Raw genomic sequence first — 19,544 nt, forward strand, 5'->3', positions numbered from 1 at the left:
TGATGTTGTTTGTGATTCTTTTTGTTTTTTTGTTAATGGTACTTTCAGAAGTGGCCAATAATGCGAATGCAGTTTGTAACAAACCCAACATTCAAAGGAAGACTGCAAATTAAATACTACTTTTTTTATGTAGATTTACGGCAGTGGCTTACTTTGTCTACAGGGCTGTGGTCGAGCTTAAAGCTATATTTGAGGATTTGTTTCAGAAATGTGAAAACCATGGACTGTTTCTCACTCTTGAATCACTGCACATGTGCTGTACACCCACTTCCTCACTGGTCCTCCAGAGTTAACACTCAATGATGTGAGCAACATCTGTTTACAGCTGCTACGCCGACATAGCAGCTTTAAACTTCTCTTCCAGTATAAGATTTTAACTATTAAAAACTATGTCGGACTCTCCATTTGTAAATACATCTTTGTTACAACACATACATATTGTGCAAGTTTTTGACTTAGTTGGCAAAGTTACCTGTCTTTGCTAAAGATTTCAAGTCAAGCCATTGCATAAACAATTCCCTGAGGAAAACCCTCATCGTGTTCCTCTCCTCTGAAGCCCTTCGCCTCTTCTCAACAACCTCAAAGACCATCCTCTTGCAACCTTCAGCCATCGTCTGTGCTCATGGATGGTCAAAGGAGGTGCTGGAATAATGAGGAGGACACGGCAAACTTTATATCACTAACCAATGCTTGATCCGAGCTTGATCCAAAACACTCTTCTACGCATGTGCGGCTAGTAGTGGAGAGAGAAAGACGATTTAACATAAGCACGTAGAAGAGATGGAGGATTCAAATTATCCATGTAAAAGTTAAAACTGTGATTGGCCCTCGGAAATTATTTAGCCATGCTCTGTCCATCAATTACAAGGCCATCCTGGTACTGGTAAACACTATTAACACTCTTCAGTGTCCTTAGGATTTGACCTAGATTGCACCACAAGCTCAAATGAGTTCATGCAATAAAAAAGCTCACAGAAAGTACTGGTCCAACCGCATGTTGTAAATGATTGCAATGAATACTCACTGTTTTCTCTAAAGAACTCTTCTACTACTTGCATATTCACTTATATGGCAATATTGACATCATGTATTTGGCAGGGACAGTTACAGAGTTTGTAGCTGATGTGATGAATACACAGTATATAGTGAGCGCTAACCTTTCAATTAACTGTGCACTTTTTATTTAATTTGAATCATTTCGATCAATTTTGAGGCATTTTGAGATACACATGGTCAGTAATGATACAGATTTATACATTATAGCAAGTTTCCATTGTGAAGACTAATTGTTTATGTAACACGTTAAGTAATGAGTATTTGCTATCAGATTCCATTAAGACTCACTCACTAATTTTCACAACCAATTAAAAGCAACTCGAGCATAAATGAAAGCAGCGCAGCAAAACCAACATGATTACAACGCACGTCTATTCATTTATTAAGTGACAAACATGTTATATAATGAAATAGTGACATTATTATTCAATCTTTTCTTGTGTTGGAAACAGCAAAACAATACCAACAACATTGGAGTGTTTCACAGTGAGACAAGACGAGATCACTAACAATCTAGATCACATCGGGGGGCTTCAGGCTGATTTATGGTGGGACATCATCAGGATAAATGACCTGTTTGAGTATATAACACAGTGGCTACAGGGTCAAATCAAATCAAATCAAATCAATTTATTTTTGTAAGGCCCAAAATCACAACAACAGTTGCCTCTGAGGGCCACAGGGAGAAATGAATCAACAATGTCTGTGGTGGCGATGAAGTCAGACAATGTCTGTGGTGGCGAGGGACGATGTCCCAGGGTCCTCTGTCCTTAGACTCTCCTTCTCGGCCAGGAAAAACTACAAAAAAACCTCTTTGGGAAAAAAGCGTAGAAACCTGGAGGAGTTCCAGTGAAGGAGAGATCCGACTCTCACAGACGGACAGACGGACACAAGGAGACTGGAGCTGGACCCACTCTTCAGGCAGAAGAGGGACCGACTGAGTCGAGCTGGACCCACTCTTCAGGCAGAAGAGGGACCGTCGGAGTCGAGCTGGACCCACTCTTCAGGCAGATGAGGGACCGTCGGAGGCGAGCTGGACCCACTCTTCAGGCAGATGAGGGACCGACTGAGGCGAACTGGAGCCACTCTTCAGGCAGATGAGGGACCGTCCACACAGGGCAGGGACCACTTCACCAGGGGAGGGGCATCTGGGTCCACAGGTCCTCAGGAGTGAGAGAAAGAAAAGAAGGCGGTGAACAGTTTGCAAGTGGAATCAAAAAATAAATATTGTTTGATAGCATAAGTAGTCAGAAGAAGAAGAGGATAGTGCTCAAGCTGTCATACTTCCCCCAGCATAGTTACTCCTAGGGCAGCGTAGCTGAAGCTGTGGGTTTATCTTTCTGTTCCTAACTACTCTGACCATAAGCGATTTCGAAGAGGAACGTTTTAAGCCTGGACTTAAATGAAGAGACTGTGTCAGCATATTTAACATGGGTCGGGAGCTGATTCCATAACACAGGAGCTTGGTAGCTAAACGCTCTACCTCCTACAGTACTTTTAGAGACTCTTGGCACCACCAGAAGGCCAGCATTCTGAGAGCGAAGAGCTCTGTTTGGATGATATGGTTCTATAGCATCTTTGAGGTAGGATGGGGCCATGTCATTTATGGCTTTGTAGGTCAAGAGTAGAATTTTGAATTTGATTCTAGACTCGACGGGGAGCCAGTGAAGAGACTTCAGCACCGGCGTAATGTGCTCTCTTCTTTTTGTTCCTGTTAGTAATCTTGCTGCTGCATTTTGAACCAGTTGAAAGCTTTTTATGGAGCTTTTAGGACACGCTGCAAGCAGGGAGTTACAGTAGTCTAATCTAGTCGTTACAAATGCATGGATAAGTTTTTCGGCATCACTTTTAGGCAGGATTCTTCTGATTTTGGCTATGTTACGCAAATGGAAATAGGCTGTTTTACAAGCTTGATTTATATGAGCTTTAAATGAGAGCTCCTGGTCAAATAAGACTCCAAGGTTTCTTACAGTAGAACTGGAGGCTACACTGACATTGTCCAGTGTGACTATCTGCTCAGATAGAGCGTCTCGTAGATGCTTAGGGCCAAGCACAATGACCTCGGTTTTTTCAGGGTTAAGAAGCAGGTAGTTTAGTGTCATCCAGGTTTTTATCTCCTTCACACAAGTACTAAGTCTGTCTACTTGATCGCTCTGATCAGGTTTCATTGATAAATACAGCTGAGTGTCGTCTGCATAGCAGTGGAAGTTAATGTCATGCTTTCTGATAATGTTGCCTAATGGCAGCATATAAAGAGTAAACAGAATTGGACCGAGTACCGAACCCTGTGGCACACCGTAAATTACTTTAGAGCTTGGTGAGGAGCTCTGGTTTACATTAACAAATTGGAACCTATCAGATAGATAGGATTTAAACCAGCTGAGGGCTGTTCCTCCAACACCTACATCACATTCTAACCTCTGCAGTAGAATGTTGTGGTCAATGGTGTCAAACGCTGCGCTGAGGTCCAACAGAACCAGGATTGAGACCAGTCCATCGTCAGCGGCTAATAACAAATCATTTGTGACTTTAACTAGTGCAGTTTCAGTGCTGTGGTGGGCTCTGAACCCTGACTGGAAAACTTCAAATAAGTTATTGTCCTGCAGGTGGCGACAAAGCTGTTTTACTACAACTTTTTCAAGAATTTTAGAGACGAAGGGAAGATTTGAAATAGGTCTGTAGTTTACCAATAGGTTGGGATCTAGATTAGGCTTTTTCAGAAGAGGTATAATGACTGCATGTTTGAAGGACTGTGGAACATAGCCACTTTCGAGTGAAGTATTTATTATATTAAGAATAGGGTCTATAATTAGGGGAAGAATGTCTTTGAGGAGTCTGCTTGGAATGGGGTCTAGGACACAAGTTGAGCTTTTAGAGGACATAATGGCTGAAGTTATCTCTGCTTGATCAACAGCTGTGAACCTTTCTAGGTTTACAGGTGGATTTATATGGGACGTTAGATTTACAGCTTGGGCTAGTTCAGGGCTAATAGCGGGGGTAATTTCATCTAATTTATCTCTGATTGTTTTTATTTTATTATTAAAAAATAGGAGGAAATCATCAGAGCTAAGTGTAGCTGGGATTGAGGGCTCTACTGCACTGTGACAGTTTGTTAGCCTAGCTACAGTGCTGAAAAGGAATTTAGTGTTACTTTTGTTGACTTCTATTAGATTTGAATAATATCTGGTTTGGGCCTTACGCAGAGCCTGCTTATAGGACAGCAGGCAACTTTTCCATGCTTTTAGGGATTTTTCGGTGTGAGAGTGACGAAATAATCCCTCTAACTTTCTAACTCTTTGTTTATGGGAACGCAGTTCTTGGTTGTACCATGGGGAGGCGCGCTTTGGCCTAATGACCTTCTGTTTTAACGGCGCTACAACGTCAAGAGCAGACTTCAGAGAATTCATGGTCAAGTCGACAAATCGATCACTTAAACTGGGACTAAAGCTGTTCTCAGCAGGATCACATGACATGTCACTGAATATTGGCTCTATTATTTCTTTGAATTTTGAGATAGATTTTTCAGATATTGTCCTTTTCATTATAACTTTATTTTGTGGGACTGGATGATCTTTAAGAATAAACTGAAAGGTAATTAGGAAATGATCTGACAATATAGGGTTTTGAGGGAGGACAATGAGGTCACTAATCTCTGTTCCATACGTTAGGACAAGATCCAGAGTGTTCTTGTGAGTGTGAGTCGGTTTATTTACATTCTGAGTGAAACCAATGCTGTCTAACAAGGCGCTGAAGGCATTACTGAGAGCGTCATCACTCATGTTCACGTGGATATTAAAGTCTCCAACTATAACTATTTTATCCCAGGCTAACACTAAGTTTGATATAAAGTCAGAAAACTCTGTTAAAAACTCTGAATAGGGACCAGGAGGTCGGTAGATAACTATGAACAAAACTCCTTTTAGGTTTTTCATATTTGGACATGTGATCGACAGCATAAGGCTTTCAAATGAGTGAAATGCATTGTTAGTTTTAGGGCTCATGAGTAGGCTTGAGTGGGAGATCACTGCCACACCACCACCTCGGCCTGTGCTCCTGGCGGTCTGAAAGTTAACATGGGTGGGTGGGGTGGACTCATTTAGTCTGACGTAGTCGTCTTGTTGAAGCCACGTTTCAGTTAGAGCTAGAAGATCTATGTTATAGTCACTAATTAATTCATTAACTAAGAGCGATTTGGAGGAAATTGCTCTAATGTTTAGCAGTCCACATTTTACGTGTTTATTCATTTGTGTATTTGTGTCATTTGTGATTATTATTTTCCTTAAGTTATTTGGTCTGACGCCTGAAATATTTTTTCTGAGATGTGACTTTTTGGCATTATTTGTACGAGGGACACGAGGGACACACACAGTCTCTATCTGTCTTGAATCTGAACACTTCACATGTGACAGAACGGGCGAGAGTTCAGCGACAGAGGAGCGTCGTGAACTGCTGCTCTGCACCTGGGGCTCATCCCTAGATGGTCACTTAACACGACTAAGACTATCGGTCAAATTCCGAACTAATAGGGATGTACCCTCCGAAGTCGGATGGATGCCATCCCTGCGTATGAGCCCAGGCTTTCCCCAAAACGCACTCCAGTTATCAATAAAGACAACGTTGTTTTGAGGGCACCATCTGGATAACCAGTTGTTGAATGCTGAGAGACGGCTGTACAATTCAGCATTGATCCGATTGGGCAGGGGACCAGAAAATATTACAGTGTCTGACATCGACTTCGCTAGGTCACACACCGCGGCTACTTGAACTTTGAGCACCTCTGATTGTCTCCGCCGGGCGTCGTTACCGCCTGCGTGAACCACGACTCGCCGGAAACGGGTCCTACTCTGCTTTAAGATCCTAAGGTTTCCTTCGATGTCACCCATTCTGGCCCCCGGGTAACACCTAACGCTAGCAGCTGGCAGCTTCACGTCTCTAACAATAGAACTCCCGATTACAAGAGTTTCTCTAGTGTGTTCAGCGGGCGTGTGATCGCTGAGGGGAGAAAACCTATTATAGACGTGAAGCTCACGGCGCTCTGAGGTTCGGCGTTTAGCGCCTTGTCCCCTCCGAACTGTCACAAAATGGTCCCTATTCTGTTCCTGGTCTAGTCCCGGCTGCACGGGAGACGCTGAGGGGCTGAGCTCGGCCTTACTGCTACTGCTAATGCTAATGCTACGCCCTGCAGCGCGGTCCGGTAGCCCTCGCGCTAAAACCGAACTATAACTGGACTTAAGCTCCTCTAAACAGCGGATCCGCGCTTCTAACTCCGTAACCCTGGCCTCCAAAACTACCACTACACTGCACTTCACGCACCTATCATCAGAGAAGGAGCCAGGGTTCTGACTCGACATATGACAGCTCAAACAGGTAAAGGTGGAATCTTATACTGATTTACTTAAAATACTGTGTCATGACTGGGCTGTCATTTGTATTTGTTAACAAGGGTCTATGGGTGTTTGCACATAATTAGGTTGATTACTTGTGCTAGTTTAATCTTTAGTTGTACTTACTTTTAGTCTTTCACATTTTCATTCATTACCATTTGGAGACCTGAGCCCCAGCAACAGCACAGCAACCATCCAGCAAATCAGGAATCACCTCTCCCCACTCCTCAGCCAATCATCATCCATCCTCCACCAATGGAACTTTCATCAACTTTGGTAATAGTGAGTGCGCCCTTTTTTTCTTTGTCTGGGACTGTCGCTCCCTTCGCTCGCTCCAGGTTTGGGCCTTTTTCCCCCCAAATCATCTCTTATTCTTGGTCCTTGAGAATGAAGGGAGCGAAGCCTGAGCATGAACCATCTCATTGGTCAATAACGAGCGGTGGAGTGTGCACTGGTGCCCTTCTCTTGTTCTGGCCGGACCACTTGGGGAGATTAGGGATACTGTGAAGTAGTCCTGAAATGCAGTCTGAAGTTTGGGTCTCCTTCACAAAACCTCACTTGCATTATTATTCATACCATATGCAGTGTTTTGCTAATAATCCTTAGTTTATTACGATATAGATGGCCTGTCTTGAACGCTAAAAAGTGCAGTGTCTTTTACCAATTGCAATTACAAACTTGATCCCGATGTGCAGTGGTTGCTTTTAATTGGCAATATAATGTCGGATACCTTTATGGTCATGGTCTGCTTTTTTTTGTTATAAACGGTAAAAACCAAAGATTGTATCATTCAGATCTCGTTAAATTTGTTTTAACTTGTTTTTAAAGTATCGTCGCTAGAGAACATTGCACACACTCATCACCAGTAGAGCTGATCATTTTTGAGTCTGACGTTTGGATGGAACTCGCAAAGATCAACGTTTGAAAATTTGTTTTTTTTTAAAGAATAGCAGTCTTAAATGTCTTAAATGACAAATCAGTGACGCATATTCTGACACATTGTTACTCTTTGAACGTACTTATCCACTCAAAACTCAGCCAGAGAACTGCCCGTCCTTAAGCTTACTGCTTGTCATAAAAATACTATAAAATGTTAACAGACTGCGGAGGATAATTGAGCAAATTTAAAAAAGAATGCACTTAAATGTTTACTCATCAAGAGCAATCAGGGCTGAATGTTGCCTGGATCCTCGAGAGCACTTATCCAGTCGGATTCACGGATTACAATTTAAATAGACAAGAATTGTTTTCTGATGCAAACAACACATTATTATGCACAAGAACCTAACAAAAAGTCCACCGCAAAACACAACTACCAACTGAATTGAAGTTTATTTGTTTTCCTCTGTTTATCTTATGTAATCCTGCAGCTAGTTTGGGTTGATGGACGAGCGACCCAGAAATGGAAGGTATTATTCCTAATCCTTCACAGGAAAATGGCATTTTTTCCCTTGCATTTTATTTTGTGTATCATTTGTACAAATACAGTCCCAGTTGCAGAGCAAGAGTAAGAGGTTATTTGTGTTTGACTTTTGTTGATCCCAGAGCGGCTGTCTGAGTGCTTCAGAGCGCTGCGGTTGCTAACCGTTCTTGTTGTAATTTATCCCTCCTCAGTTCCAAAGTAGAATATGTCTTTCACCTTTACAGAACCACAGATGTATAAATATTTATTTGATGTGGAAGTGTTGAAGACGCTCGCGTGCAGAAACGTGAGCACTGGTGAGATGAGGCCTGTTTAAACTTTCATGAATTCTCCAGTATAGCAGTCTGGGGTTTGGCGCTTACCCACTTTCCCAATTGGCATGTTGCCGCTCTAGTAGTGAAAGAAAAGTTAATGAATTATGCAGCAAAAACAATGGAACCCCATGTCCTATTATAACCACATTGTGCACTATAGTTCTGCGATTTGAAATACGCCGGAGACATACTTGTTACAGTCCAACCTTACTTAGTCCCACCTCTTCAGCAACGCCTCTGGATTTACACTATTTTATCACGCTGACCTATTAAGAGACATCTAAATATAAGCCATGAATGATTTATGGGCAATGATATGGCTTGCATTTATTCTGCGGAAAAGCATGGCTAAGTGTTTCATATTAAACTAAACGCTGTGGTTAGATGTAAGAAAGCACACGAGAGGAAACACAGCCGGATATGTTTCTCTTGTGTCTCTTCTATCACAAACGGATGTGATATTTTTTCCAGTTTCATCCCTTCGAGTGTGGGGATGCACGGAAATTAGAGTTTGATGCCTTAAATATACCAAATGAACGAGATAGTCTTGATCTATATTTGATGAGGAGTGAACAGAGTTTGCCAGTAGTGACTAATGGATGGAAGAGTTACTTTGAAACACTTCGAAAAACATACAGCAATAATGTCGGAAGTTCTTGCTGTGAAAGTAAATACATACTTAGCAACACAGCAAATATCAGAATTAAATAATCGTGGCCTTGAAGAAAACCTTTTCAACTTTTTCCACAGTTTTAAAACAGAATAATTTACACATGTTATAGTTATTATGCATGTATGTTGATTTATTTATTACCAACCGCAATATTGTAATGTTGGACTAATTGTTTAAGGCAAACCTAAAATGATTTTACTTTTTCACCTCGTTTGTCAAGAAACATTGCCATTAGGCATTAGCTCATCATTTTATATAGTCAAGGTCAGAAACACAATGATGCCACCATGTTTGTTAACGACAGACTAAATGGTGAACCTTTTAGTGACTCCTGCAGCAGAAAACTTTTTGTGAGTCCGGGCCCGTTATTGTCTGCTCTCTGAATTCTCTGGAGGTAACGCTTGTCCCTGCTGTATTATGATGTTGACCTGTGCTGTCCGACACGGAGAAAGGCCAAGGTTATTTTTGACAGAATACGCCCGATTATGTTTCTGTCAAGTCACTGTCCACATTCTCTTATTTTGCTGTCATCGCTGCTATAATTCAATTAAGACGCTGCATTCCGGAGCCTGCGCCGGCCTTCAGGAGCGCAGTGAGTGACAGGCGGAGACATTACTATGCGTGGGCAAAGACAGGACGAGGAGAGATATGAATATTTGAGTAGATGGCATAAAGGCATCTTGTAATTGATTTTCTATCTAAGCTGCCGTTTCATTTACTGAATAAATGCATTCATTTCAGACAGTGGAATACTCATGCTTCGCCCATTGTCTTGCTGTGAATATAGGCTTTATCGTGCTTTTGGTTTGACAATGACTTTGCTCGGTGTTGTGGCAAGCTGAACACTTATACTTACCATCGCCCCACGGTGCTGCTTGTATAACCCGGCAGGAAGTGGCAGTAAAGGGAGCATTCGCTGCCCTGAGTTGGGGTTGAGAGAAAAATAGATACACAGATACTTACCAATAATATAACTAGCATTGAAACTACATTCTCATATTGATGATGAAGAAATAGCATTTATTGTACACATTTAAATGCCCTTAGTATTGAAATTGTTTCATATGTCTGTCATTAGATCAAACTGTTGACCGTGTTGGTGGTAAGACTTCTGCCACACTAGAAAACGTTACACACTAATTTAGATTTTAGTCTCCATAATATAATAATAGTATGATCATTTAAATTGGTTATCACTTCTTTTATGGGACAGACTGACAGAAAAGTGGCCAAGACATTATTCCAGGCTGTTCTACTGTTACATAGCTTACTTTGGCATTCAAATTAGTTCTAAAGTTCTGAATAGTGGTCCAATATTTATAATATTATAGGAGTAACTGTCTGGAAGTACCATCTGTAACCAAAACCTTTGTTCAAGTAAGAGTACTGTTAACCTGTAAGATATATTACTCAAGTATAGTGTCTGAAAACTACTCGGCGAAGTACAAACAATACTTAAGTAAATGTAACCCACTTCTGAATACTTAATCGTAGTTTGTGTTTGACAATGACTTTGCGCTCTGTGTTGTGGCACGCTCAAATACTTCCCCTCACCCCACAGTACTCCTTGTGTCACCTTGCACAAGTGGGCTGCGTCAGACTGAGCTGTGTGTGCTGTCCCTTTTCAGATGTGGTCCACACGGTAGGCCCGGTGGCCAGAGGTCATGTGGGCCCCAGCGAGACCAGCGACCTCACCGCCTGCTACCAGAACTCCCTCCGGCTGCTGAAGGAGCACGGACTGAGCAGCGTGGTGAGTACACGCCGTTTCCACTGCTACTGCACGACTTCCACCCAATGGGAGCAAAAGTGGGTTTCTACAAATGTACTGTACACTTACTTAAAGATGAACATTTCTGTTCTTCCACAATATAACTTTGAAGTTATGTATTTCTAAGCAGACAAGTTACAAATGAGTAAATTACACATTACAGGTCAGATTCGTGGCGAGCTGACCCTGCTTTTTTCCCCAGTTGTTTTGAGCCATAAAACACTTATAATTTAATAAATGCAAGCTGCAGCAGTAGAGACAAAGGCAATCACAAAATGACACAAACTGAACCATTAATCAAGGATTGGACACAAATAATAAATTCCATTAGTAAAATGGAAAAAATTACTTTCAGACTCAATTTAAAAATGACTTTGGGCTAAATGGGACATATTCATTGGACAATTTATGTCTTCTTGTGCTGCTGTTTTGTTCTCTTTCTGTGTCATGTGTTATTTTTTTCTGTTTTGTTTCATAAGTGTAAAAGCGGGGGGGGAAAAGAAAAGTAGTTTAATGTTTTACTGTGGGACATTCTAGCCAAAGCAATACGATCACTATGGAGGCAACCAGTTGCCAATAGGGGTGTTTCTAACAATAGTCATTACCTCCTTTTTGGTTTAACAAATAAAAAGTTATGGGAATTAACAACTGACTGACTTCGGTCCTGGAGCTGGCCGATTGACTTGATAACCATATTTTACCAGTGTCTTCTCCAGCACTCGTAACTCATAATCCATAACTATTCCCTCATTTTCTGTCCTTTCCCATTCATCCATTTGTACTGTACTCCAAAGGAGAAGAATTGCATCTCTGCTTGGCTCAAGAGCTAAATCGTGTGCCTTTGTTTTCTTATGACAGTAAGTAAGCATTCAGGGAGATGTGCCTGCATTTTTTTGGAGAAGGTACAAGCACAAAGGATTTAGGATCTTTTGTTTCACATACAATTTTGAAAAGACTTAATCTCCCCTTTATTTGAGCCAAACAACAGAACTGCACTTTTTCATTTTTGTTAAATGAGGGGTTTTCATGAACACTATGGGAGATGAATAAATGAAGCTTTTGTATCCAGGATAAAAGTACAACTGTTCAGGTGGTCTATAATCAAGAAGTGAGACATAAAACAGTCAAAGTTTTTCATCCTTGCTTGTCAAACACCAGTGCAATTATCCAATCTGTGCCCCGGCAAGTTGAACATTTCTATTTTGATTGCTTTCAGCTGATCCAAAGCAAGAAGAACAAAAAATATAGCCGCAAGCGGCAATGATCGGCCCTCGCTACGCCGCCGCCACGCCGCAAGAGGAGGGGGCGCTAACGCGCCCCAATTGTCCTTTTATTACGCCTACTGCTGAATCTGTGACGCTGTCACATCTTCTCCCCTTTGTTTTACCATCAAAAAGCAATTTTATTTTGAATTCTTGGCAAAATGTGCGGCTTTCACGCACAGACCGTGACTCTTAGAATAAAAATTAGGATAACTTTTGATGGTCCACACCTGAAGATGAGTCTCCCCAAATTTCACGTTAATAGGGCTGACGCCCTAGGAGGAGTTGGTGAAAGTATTTATAAGTGTAAGCATGTTCTGGTGATTTCCCCATTGGAATAACATGGGAGGTTTCGATCATCGCTACGGCAAAGCCATAACAATTATGACATGGGTCTCATTTACTTTTTTAATGGGGATGCTAAAATTAAGTTGTGTGTCAAATTTCAGATAATTTCGCAAAACTAAACATTTAACCTCCATATAAAATCTATAGGGGGCGCTGTCGCGCCAAATTAATTAATTTCACTTCAAGTAGGTTTAGGGCAAAGAGTTTAACAACTGATTCTAATTTGATGCAATTCGGACTTTATCTGCGCAAACGGCAGAAATTTTAAATATGGGAGATTTCTGAAATTTTAGTTACAGTTTGCGGCTTCGCCGCACAGAGACCGTGAGAGGTATCAATGTAATTTGGATAACTTTTGATGTCCCACTCCTCAGTAGCATTTTCACCAAATTTCAGCTTTTTAGGGCCAACGCCCTGGGAGGAGTTCGTAAAAGTACGACGTTTGGAAAAACTCCGAAGTCATGTTTAGCCATTTTTGAAGCAATATGGCCGACATTTGGTTCGGGGGACGGCGTTGCCGTAATAATATTTTTTACTTCTCTTGTCACCATCTACCTCTGCGCCAAATTTCATGATTCTACGATCAGATTTCTTTTGGGTCATTTCCCATCTTTCAATGCATTTTTGGTACATTTGGTGGCGCTGACGCGCCAATTTTTTTTATTTTAGAAAAGGGAAATAGCCAGAATGTAGAGAGGCACGATTTTTAGAAGTGTGCAAATTTTTGTGACTTTTCGTCAATGTTCACTGGGTGAAAAATAGGGGGGTTGGTCCCGAGAAGAAGAAGAAGAAGAAGAAAGAAAGAAAGAATAATATTCCGATGCGAAAACAATGTTTCCCATTTTTCAAATATCATAAACTATACATTTTCGGAAAGCGCTCGCGCTTTCCTACCTCATGGTGTGGGTCCCTGGTCACTGACGGGTACTTTCGATAATTTTGAGTGGGCTCCGCCCACTTTGTGTTTTTGGCCCTCTATACAGTAATAATGTTCAATTTTTGCATTACATGCTTATATGCACGGAACATGCAAGAGATGGGGAACGTATTCGTGAGCTACTTAGCGCAAATGAGTGCTTTATATGGGGATGACGACCGCTTCGCGGTCGTCATCCCAATGTAAAGTGCTCGTTTAGTGCGAACTTTTGCACGGGCTTCGCCCGTTTACAACGGTAATGTTCCATTTTCCTACAACTAATTAGTATGCACGGGGCGTGCATGAGTGGAGGAGTGCGTTAGTGAGTGTTTGGAAGTGGGCGAGCGCTTCGCGCTCGATTTCGTGCACTACGTGCGCACTTTCGCAGCCGTGCTTCGCACGGCCTTACGAGATTAATAGGCCACTCGCCAGCTTGTGGCGCTCGGGCCTAATTACTCTTTCAAAATTCAAATATATCTAAAGACCTGCAAAACATGACTGATTTTTTTTTTTTTTTAATAATAGAAGCAATATGAGGGCTTAAAGTTGTAGTAGTCAGTGCTTGTCAAGAAGAATGTGATTCTGATAACTTAAAATGAACATGAGAGAATGTTGAATAGTGTATATTGTCAAATATAAGGCGATGTGTTGTAGTTTGTCGACTATGGCTATATAGGGTTGTCGAAACACACAAACGTCACTGCACTAACCACTAACAATAATAAAATGTAATGCCTAATTAATGCATAGTCATCTTTGGTCATTTTAACTGTATTCAACTTATTTCTAAAAAAAATAAGTGGATATAAATACGTTTTTTTTTGTTTGTGATTTATAAGATGTATTTAAAATATTGAACCTGGGCTTATTTGCAATACATTGTAAAATGTCTACTGTATTACACAATAAGTAATATTGTACTTAAGTTGAGTACCATAAATCAAAAGAAATGTTACTTAAAACTCATTTAGATGCAGACAAGACTCATTTTGCTGTGTATTCTCCAAAAAAAGACTCAAGCCTCCACAGTTGGCAGCTGGCCGTGTCCGTTCCTTCTTCCCGTCGCTCGACCCACATTGCCAGCTCCGTACGGCATGTTGTGGTCCGTAGTCGGCATGATATATGGATTTCGGCAGCCCACGGAGGGTAAACAAATCAGCATCTCACCAGATCGCCACAAATCACATTTTCAACACCATCCCGCTGCCCTCCAGACTCATCAGAGACCAATCAATGCAAGTGCTTCCCAACAGGGTGCACAGACACAGACGAGAGCCAGTTTCATTAAAGATGATTGTGACATATCTCTGCGCTGTTGATGACTTATTGTGAGAGCTGCAGACACCTCTGGGTAGCAATTAAATAGATTGTGGAGTTGAGTCTGTAGTCATAAGTGTTTTGGGGTTGTAACCGAATCAGCTGCACAAGGATAATTTTAAAGTCCGATAATAAGTGTTATGGACTCTGATAGCATGTAATTTGCTGTTTGTAACAGGCTATCTGCATGCTTTTGAGAGTGAAATTGAGAACACCAAGGGTGCAAGTGACAAGAACAATGATCCAATTTAATCCGTTTATTTCACTATTATGGGTTCTAAAAATGTCCTCAGGAACTTGGGCAGTCGGAAGAACAACCTATAATAACCAGCCAATAACCAACAACAACCAGCAACCAACCATAAACAACCAACTAGCAACCAACCAACCAACCAACCATCCATCCAAACAACCAACCAACCATCCAAACAACCAACCAACCATCCAAACAACCAACCATCCATCCAAACAAACAACCAACCAACCAACCAACCATCCAAACAACCAACCAACCATCCATCCAAACAACCAACCATCCATCCAAACAACCAACCAACCAACCAACCATCCAAACAACCAACCAACCATCCATCCAAACAACCAACCATCCATCCAACCAACCAACCAACCAACCAACCATCCATCCAAACAACCAACCATCCATCCAAACAACCAACCAACCATCCAAACAACCAACCAACCATCCAAACAACCAACCATCCATCCAAACAAACAACCAACCAACCAACCATCCAAACAACCAACCAACCATCCATCCAAACAACCAACCATCCATCCAAACAACCAACCAACCAACCAACCAACCATCCAAACAACCAACCAACCATCCATCCAAACAACCAACCATCCAAACAACCAACCAACCAACCAACCATCCATCCATCCAAACAACCAACCAACCAACCATCCATCCATCCAAACAACCAACCAACCAACCAACCAACCATCCATCCAAACAACCAACCAACCATCCAAACAACCAACCATCCATCCAAACAACCAACCATCCATCCAAACAACCAACCATCCATCCAAACAAACAACCAACCAACCAACCATCCAAACAACCAACCAACCATCCATCCAAACAACCAACCATCCATCCAAACAACCAACCAACCATCCAAACAACCAACCAACCAACCAGCAACCAACAATAAACAACCAACTACCAACCAACCAACCAACCAACCAGCAAGCAACATTAACCAACCAGCAACCAACAATAACCAACAATAACTAACCAACAATAAGCAACCACTAAACCAACCAACCAACCAACCAACCAACCAGTAACCAACCAGCAGCCAACAACAAACAACCAACCAGCAACCAATAATAACCAACCAACAAACAACCCAGATTCCTATCATATCCTGTTCTGCACCTGCCGGGGTCCAACCTAATATATTCATCAATATATATCATGTCAGATATATTGAATTCATTATATTCCAATACATATAACCTTCATTTGAGTCTCTCCAGGTTGAAACAAGTAAAGGTGCAACCTGAAATGTGTGACAACATTATTCTTTAACCCTTGTGCTACCCTGGAAGATGAAACATGAAACAAACAAACACACACACACTCGATAAATAAATAAAATGTCATGATGTTGTGTACTACAAACGCCTGTGGGTCATCCAGTCTCAAAGATAGAATGGGGGCTTATATTATCTTGTAAAACATTGTTACTGTGAGCGGGGAAACCTCTCCTGACCTGTAAGTTAGCCTGGTGGCGCTGGTGCTGTACTGCAGAACAGGCCAAGCAATAACATCTTCATTCACCAGGGTCTAAATCCCCTTTAACATTTGTCAGAGCCCATTTTTTCAACCTGCATGAATGTCTCAGAATCTGTCCTATTTGGTATGTGATGACGTGGTGCTTTATTTTCTTTAGATGATTGATTAATGATTTATGATTGATGTTTAGCAGTTACAATTGTGTGTAAGATTGAGATATCACCTGTTTGCTTATTCAAAACACATTCATCTAGACCAGACATGTCCAAACTATGGCCCGGGGGCCAAATGCGGCCCTCAGACAATTTTTTGTTGGCCCTCTGGCTTTCTGCTGTTGGTCCAAACAACATAAAGTAGTATTTTTACTGTAAAATTTGGAAACGTTCAAGCATTGTGATGTTATACCAACTTAAAATGTAAGTCCCAAGTCTTATTAAAGGTGTGAAGGCATCGAAACACTATCAAATGCAAAACTTCACTTTAAATAAGTAATAATTCGACATTGTCAGGTTGTTTGTGGCCCTCTGCTCCGTATAAGTTTCAAAATACGGCCCTCTGTGAAAAAAGTTTGGACACCCCTGATCTAGACTATATGTTTAATATCTTTATTTTGTATTCACCCAAGTTTCACATGCACCATTTAAAGTGGATTCCAGCACATGTTATGAGCTCGTCTGACCAACAGCTCCCTGCCCTCGGGTCTAATCCCAGGATCTCACCGGCTTTCGTTCAGAAGCATAACAATACACCTCGACCACATTCCATCTTGTTTATCTGTGGTATAATTTATTTGTCCAAAAGCCCATATATTTACAAGAGAGTGAGTTTTGTTTTCCTAGGAGCACGCCAGATCCTGTCTAATATATTTGTACAGCTGCTCCGTGTTGAGGAATCTTTCCACATAAACACAGCCATTCCCTGATTGACTGGCCTTGTGCGATCAGCTGGTTTTTACTTATTTAAGTCAAGGTAATCTCTTCTTGCAGTCCGGAAAAAAAAACCTAAAGCCTTTTCAGCTGTAATTTCAAAATGTATCCCTTAAGAAAATGTGTACTTCATCATAAAAACTTGCCAGACCAAAAATATGCATGTCTGGAGTTTGGACTAACTCACAGTCGTCACAAAGCTAGAAACAGCCCTGTTAAAAGTGCATAAATTAGACTACAAATTTAACATGAATGTGATTAGATTTAGAATTTTAACATTGTTTTTAAACTGGAAAACATGAATTAATACAAAAGGACCCTCATTTTGGTGGATTTGAACACTTCCCTTGTTTTAATTTAATTTTTTACTGTGCTATACTGGTAATTGTTTTCCCACTTTGACAATTGGAACACAAAAACTCTGAGAAATCATCACTCTGAGTTCTGATCTCCGAGGATGACTGGAGCGCAGCATAATTCCACAACTGTTACCTAGCAATCGTACTGTAAACAAGACAAAAAAAAAACATGTATAATATACACACTATTACATTTGACATACAATGATACCTGAATGATATAATGTAACCTTTATTTTGTTCAGAAGATGTACTCTGTTGTGTAAATTGTCCATAATGTTCTAATGAAATGTTGCATATTGATGACATAGCGGGATTACTATTTAAAATACACCACTATTTTCTGGACTGTCAACTTTTTTCATAATCTAAATTAGCCTGACTGATGTAAAACTATGAGACATATTTAGCACACGTTATAATCAATCAAACAACCTTGAAAACCTGCCATGCACTTTAACCAGACCTAAACTAGAACCATTACTTATTAGGCAACATGATAAATGAATAGAGAATATGTACTGTGAAAGCACTAGCAGTACATTCCAACAAAAGTACTTGTCCCACTGCCCAAGAGACCAGGACATCAATGAGTAAGCTCCATTCAACTTTTACATGGAAGACTCGGAGTCCAAGGGTTCTCGAACTCTAATTCTTTGTTAACAGGGGTCTTATTGCAGCCTCTTGCAGCAAAACAAAACGCGTACAAGTTCCTGGTTAGCAGATCAGCACTAGGCTCAATCCCACTTGTGTGAATAGGTCTTGCTATGAGTCTTGGAGTACACAGAAAACAGGATCCCACAAAGGACAGGTATTTGGACAAGTGGGTCTACTGTGTACTAAAATGAATGAGGTACGTTTAGGAATCTTTATAATGAGGATTACTGGGGATACAACAGAATAGGAGTCAAAAGCAAAATAAACTTCAAGGTGGAAGAAAAATAACAGAAATACAGATTGTCTTAAGCAATTATCTCTTTATTTCTTAGTTAGAATAATGGTTTTCAAATCTTATGACAACATGTAAGTCTTAAAGAACGAAAAATGGCAGGTTTATTTTTAATTAATTATTGTTTTCTATACGGGAGTTAATGAAAATAGAACCACTGATTTTTCTGTGGAGTTGTACCTTGGTAATTGCTGTCACCTCCTGCCTTAAATGGGTGGAAAAGTTAAATGTGCGCACATTTAACTTTTTCACCTCCTGCCTTAAATGGGTGGAAAAGTTAAATGTGCGCACATTTAACTTTTTCTGACTTTGACTCCGGGTTGTGCTTTGAGTCTGTATTTTCTGACTATGCCTCTAAACCACCACCACAGCTGAATTTGTGGAAGGACCTCATGTGTGTCCTGGATACTTTCAGGTGGCTGAATGGCCAATTGAGTAGCATTTTCCAAACCATTTGTCTGCACTGCTTGTCAGTGATTTTGGCCTAGCATTCTTTTGTGATTTTTTTCCTGAGGTTTCACTGAATGTGGCTTTGTGTTCTGATTCCAGTCCACATTTTCTCTGCCTCAGATCTTCTCCTCTTCACTGAGTTTCTTCTCTGTTTGTCTGCTGTGGCTGAATGAGCAGGCTTCTGTTACGGCTCCCTGGACCCTAACTTACTAGAGCCTGATACAGTGACAAATAATGTGTGAATGTGTGTGTGTATATTATAGAAAAAGAAAAAAAAACTCTTCCTCACCCTCCGCGGGCGGTCTCTATTTCTCCCCCTTTAAGCTCGGGACCTCTACCAGAGCCCTGAGAGCTTGAGGGTTCTGCGCAGTATCTTTGCTGTTCCTAGCACTGCACTTTTCTGGACTGAGATTTCCGATGTCTTTCCTGGGATCTGCTCAAGCCATTCCGTCACTGCCCCAAGTGCTCAGATCACTACGGGCACCACCGACACGTCACGCTAGGAACAGCAAAGATACTGCGCAGAACCCTCAAGCTCTCCGGCTTCTGGTAGAGGACCTGAGCTTGAAGGGGGAGAACTCGAGACCACCCGCAGAGGGTGAGAAGTTAGTAGTTAGTATGAGTCCAATTG

The 19,544-nt window shown here is 41.2% G+C and overlaps 1 protein-coding gene across 1 annotated transcript in view; it reads left to right on the forward strand.

Moving 5' to 3' along the window:
* Window positions 1-19,544, forward strand: part of macrod2 (mono-ADP ribosylhydrolase 2) — a 583,152-nt gene that overhangs the window by 371,208 nt on the left and 192,400 nt on the right. The window contains exon 6 of the mRNA XM_072436382.1: window positions 10,479-10,600. Coding sequence (XP_072292483.1) covers window positions 10,479-10,600 — 122 coding nt within the window. The remainder of the gene's footprint in view (window positions 1-10,478; window positions 10,601-19,544) is intronic.

The sequence above is a fragment of the Eucyclogobius newberryi genome, unplaced genomic scaffold (assembly GCF_026437365.1).
Source record: "Eucyclogobius newberryi isolate DKJ021-1_F unplaced genomic scaffold, fEucNew1.0.hap1 SCAF_8, whole genome shotgun sequence".
NCBI classification, from domain to species: Eukaryota; Metazoa; Chordata; class Actinopteri; order Gobiiformes; family Gobiidae; genus Eucyclogobius; species Eucyclogobius newberryi.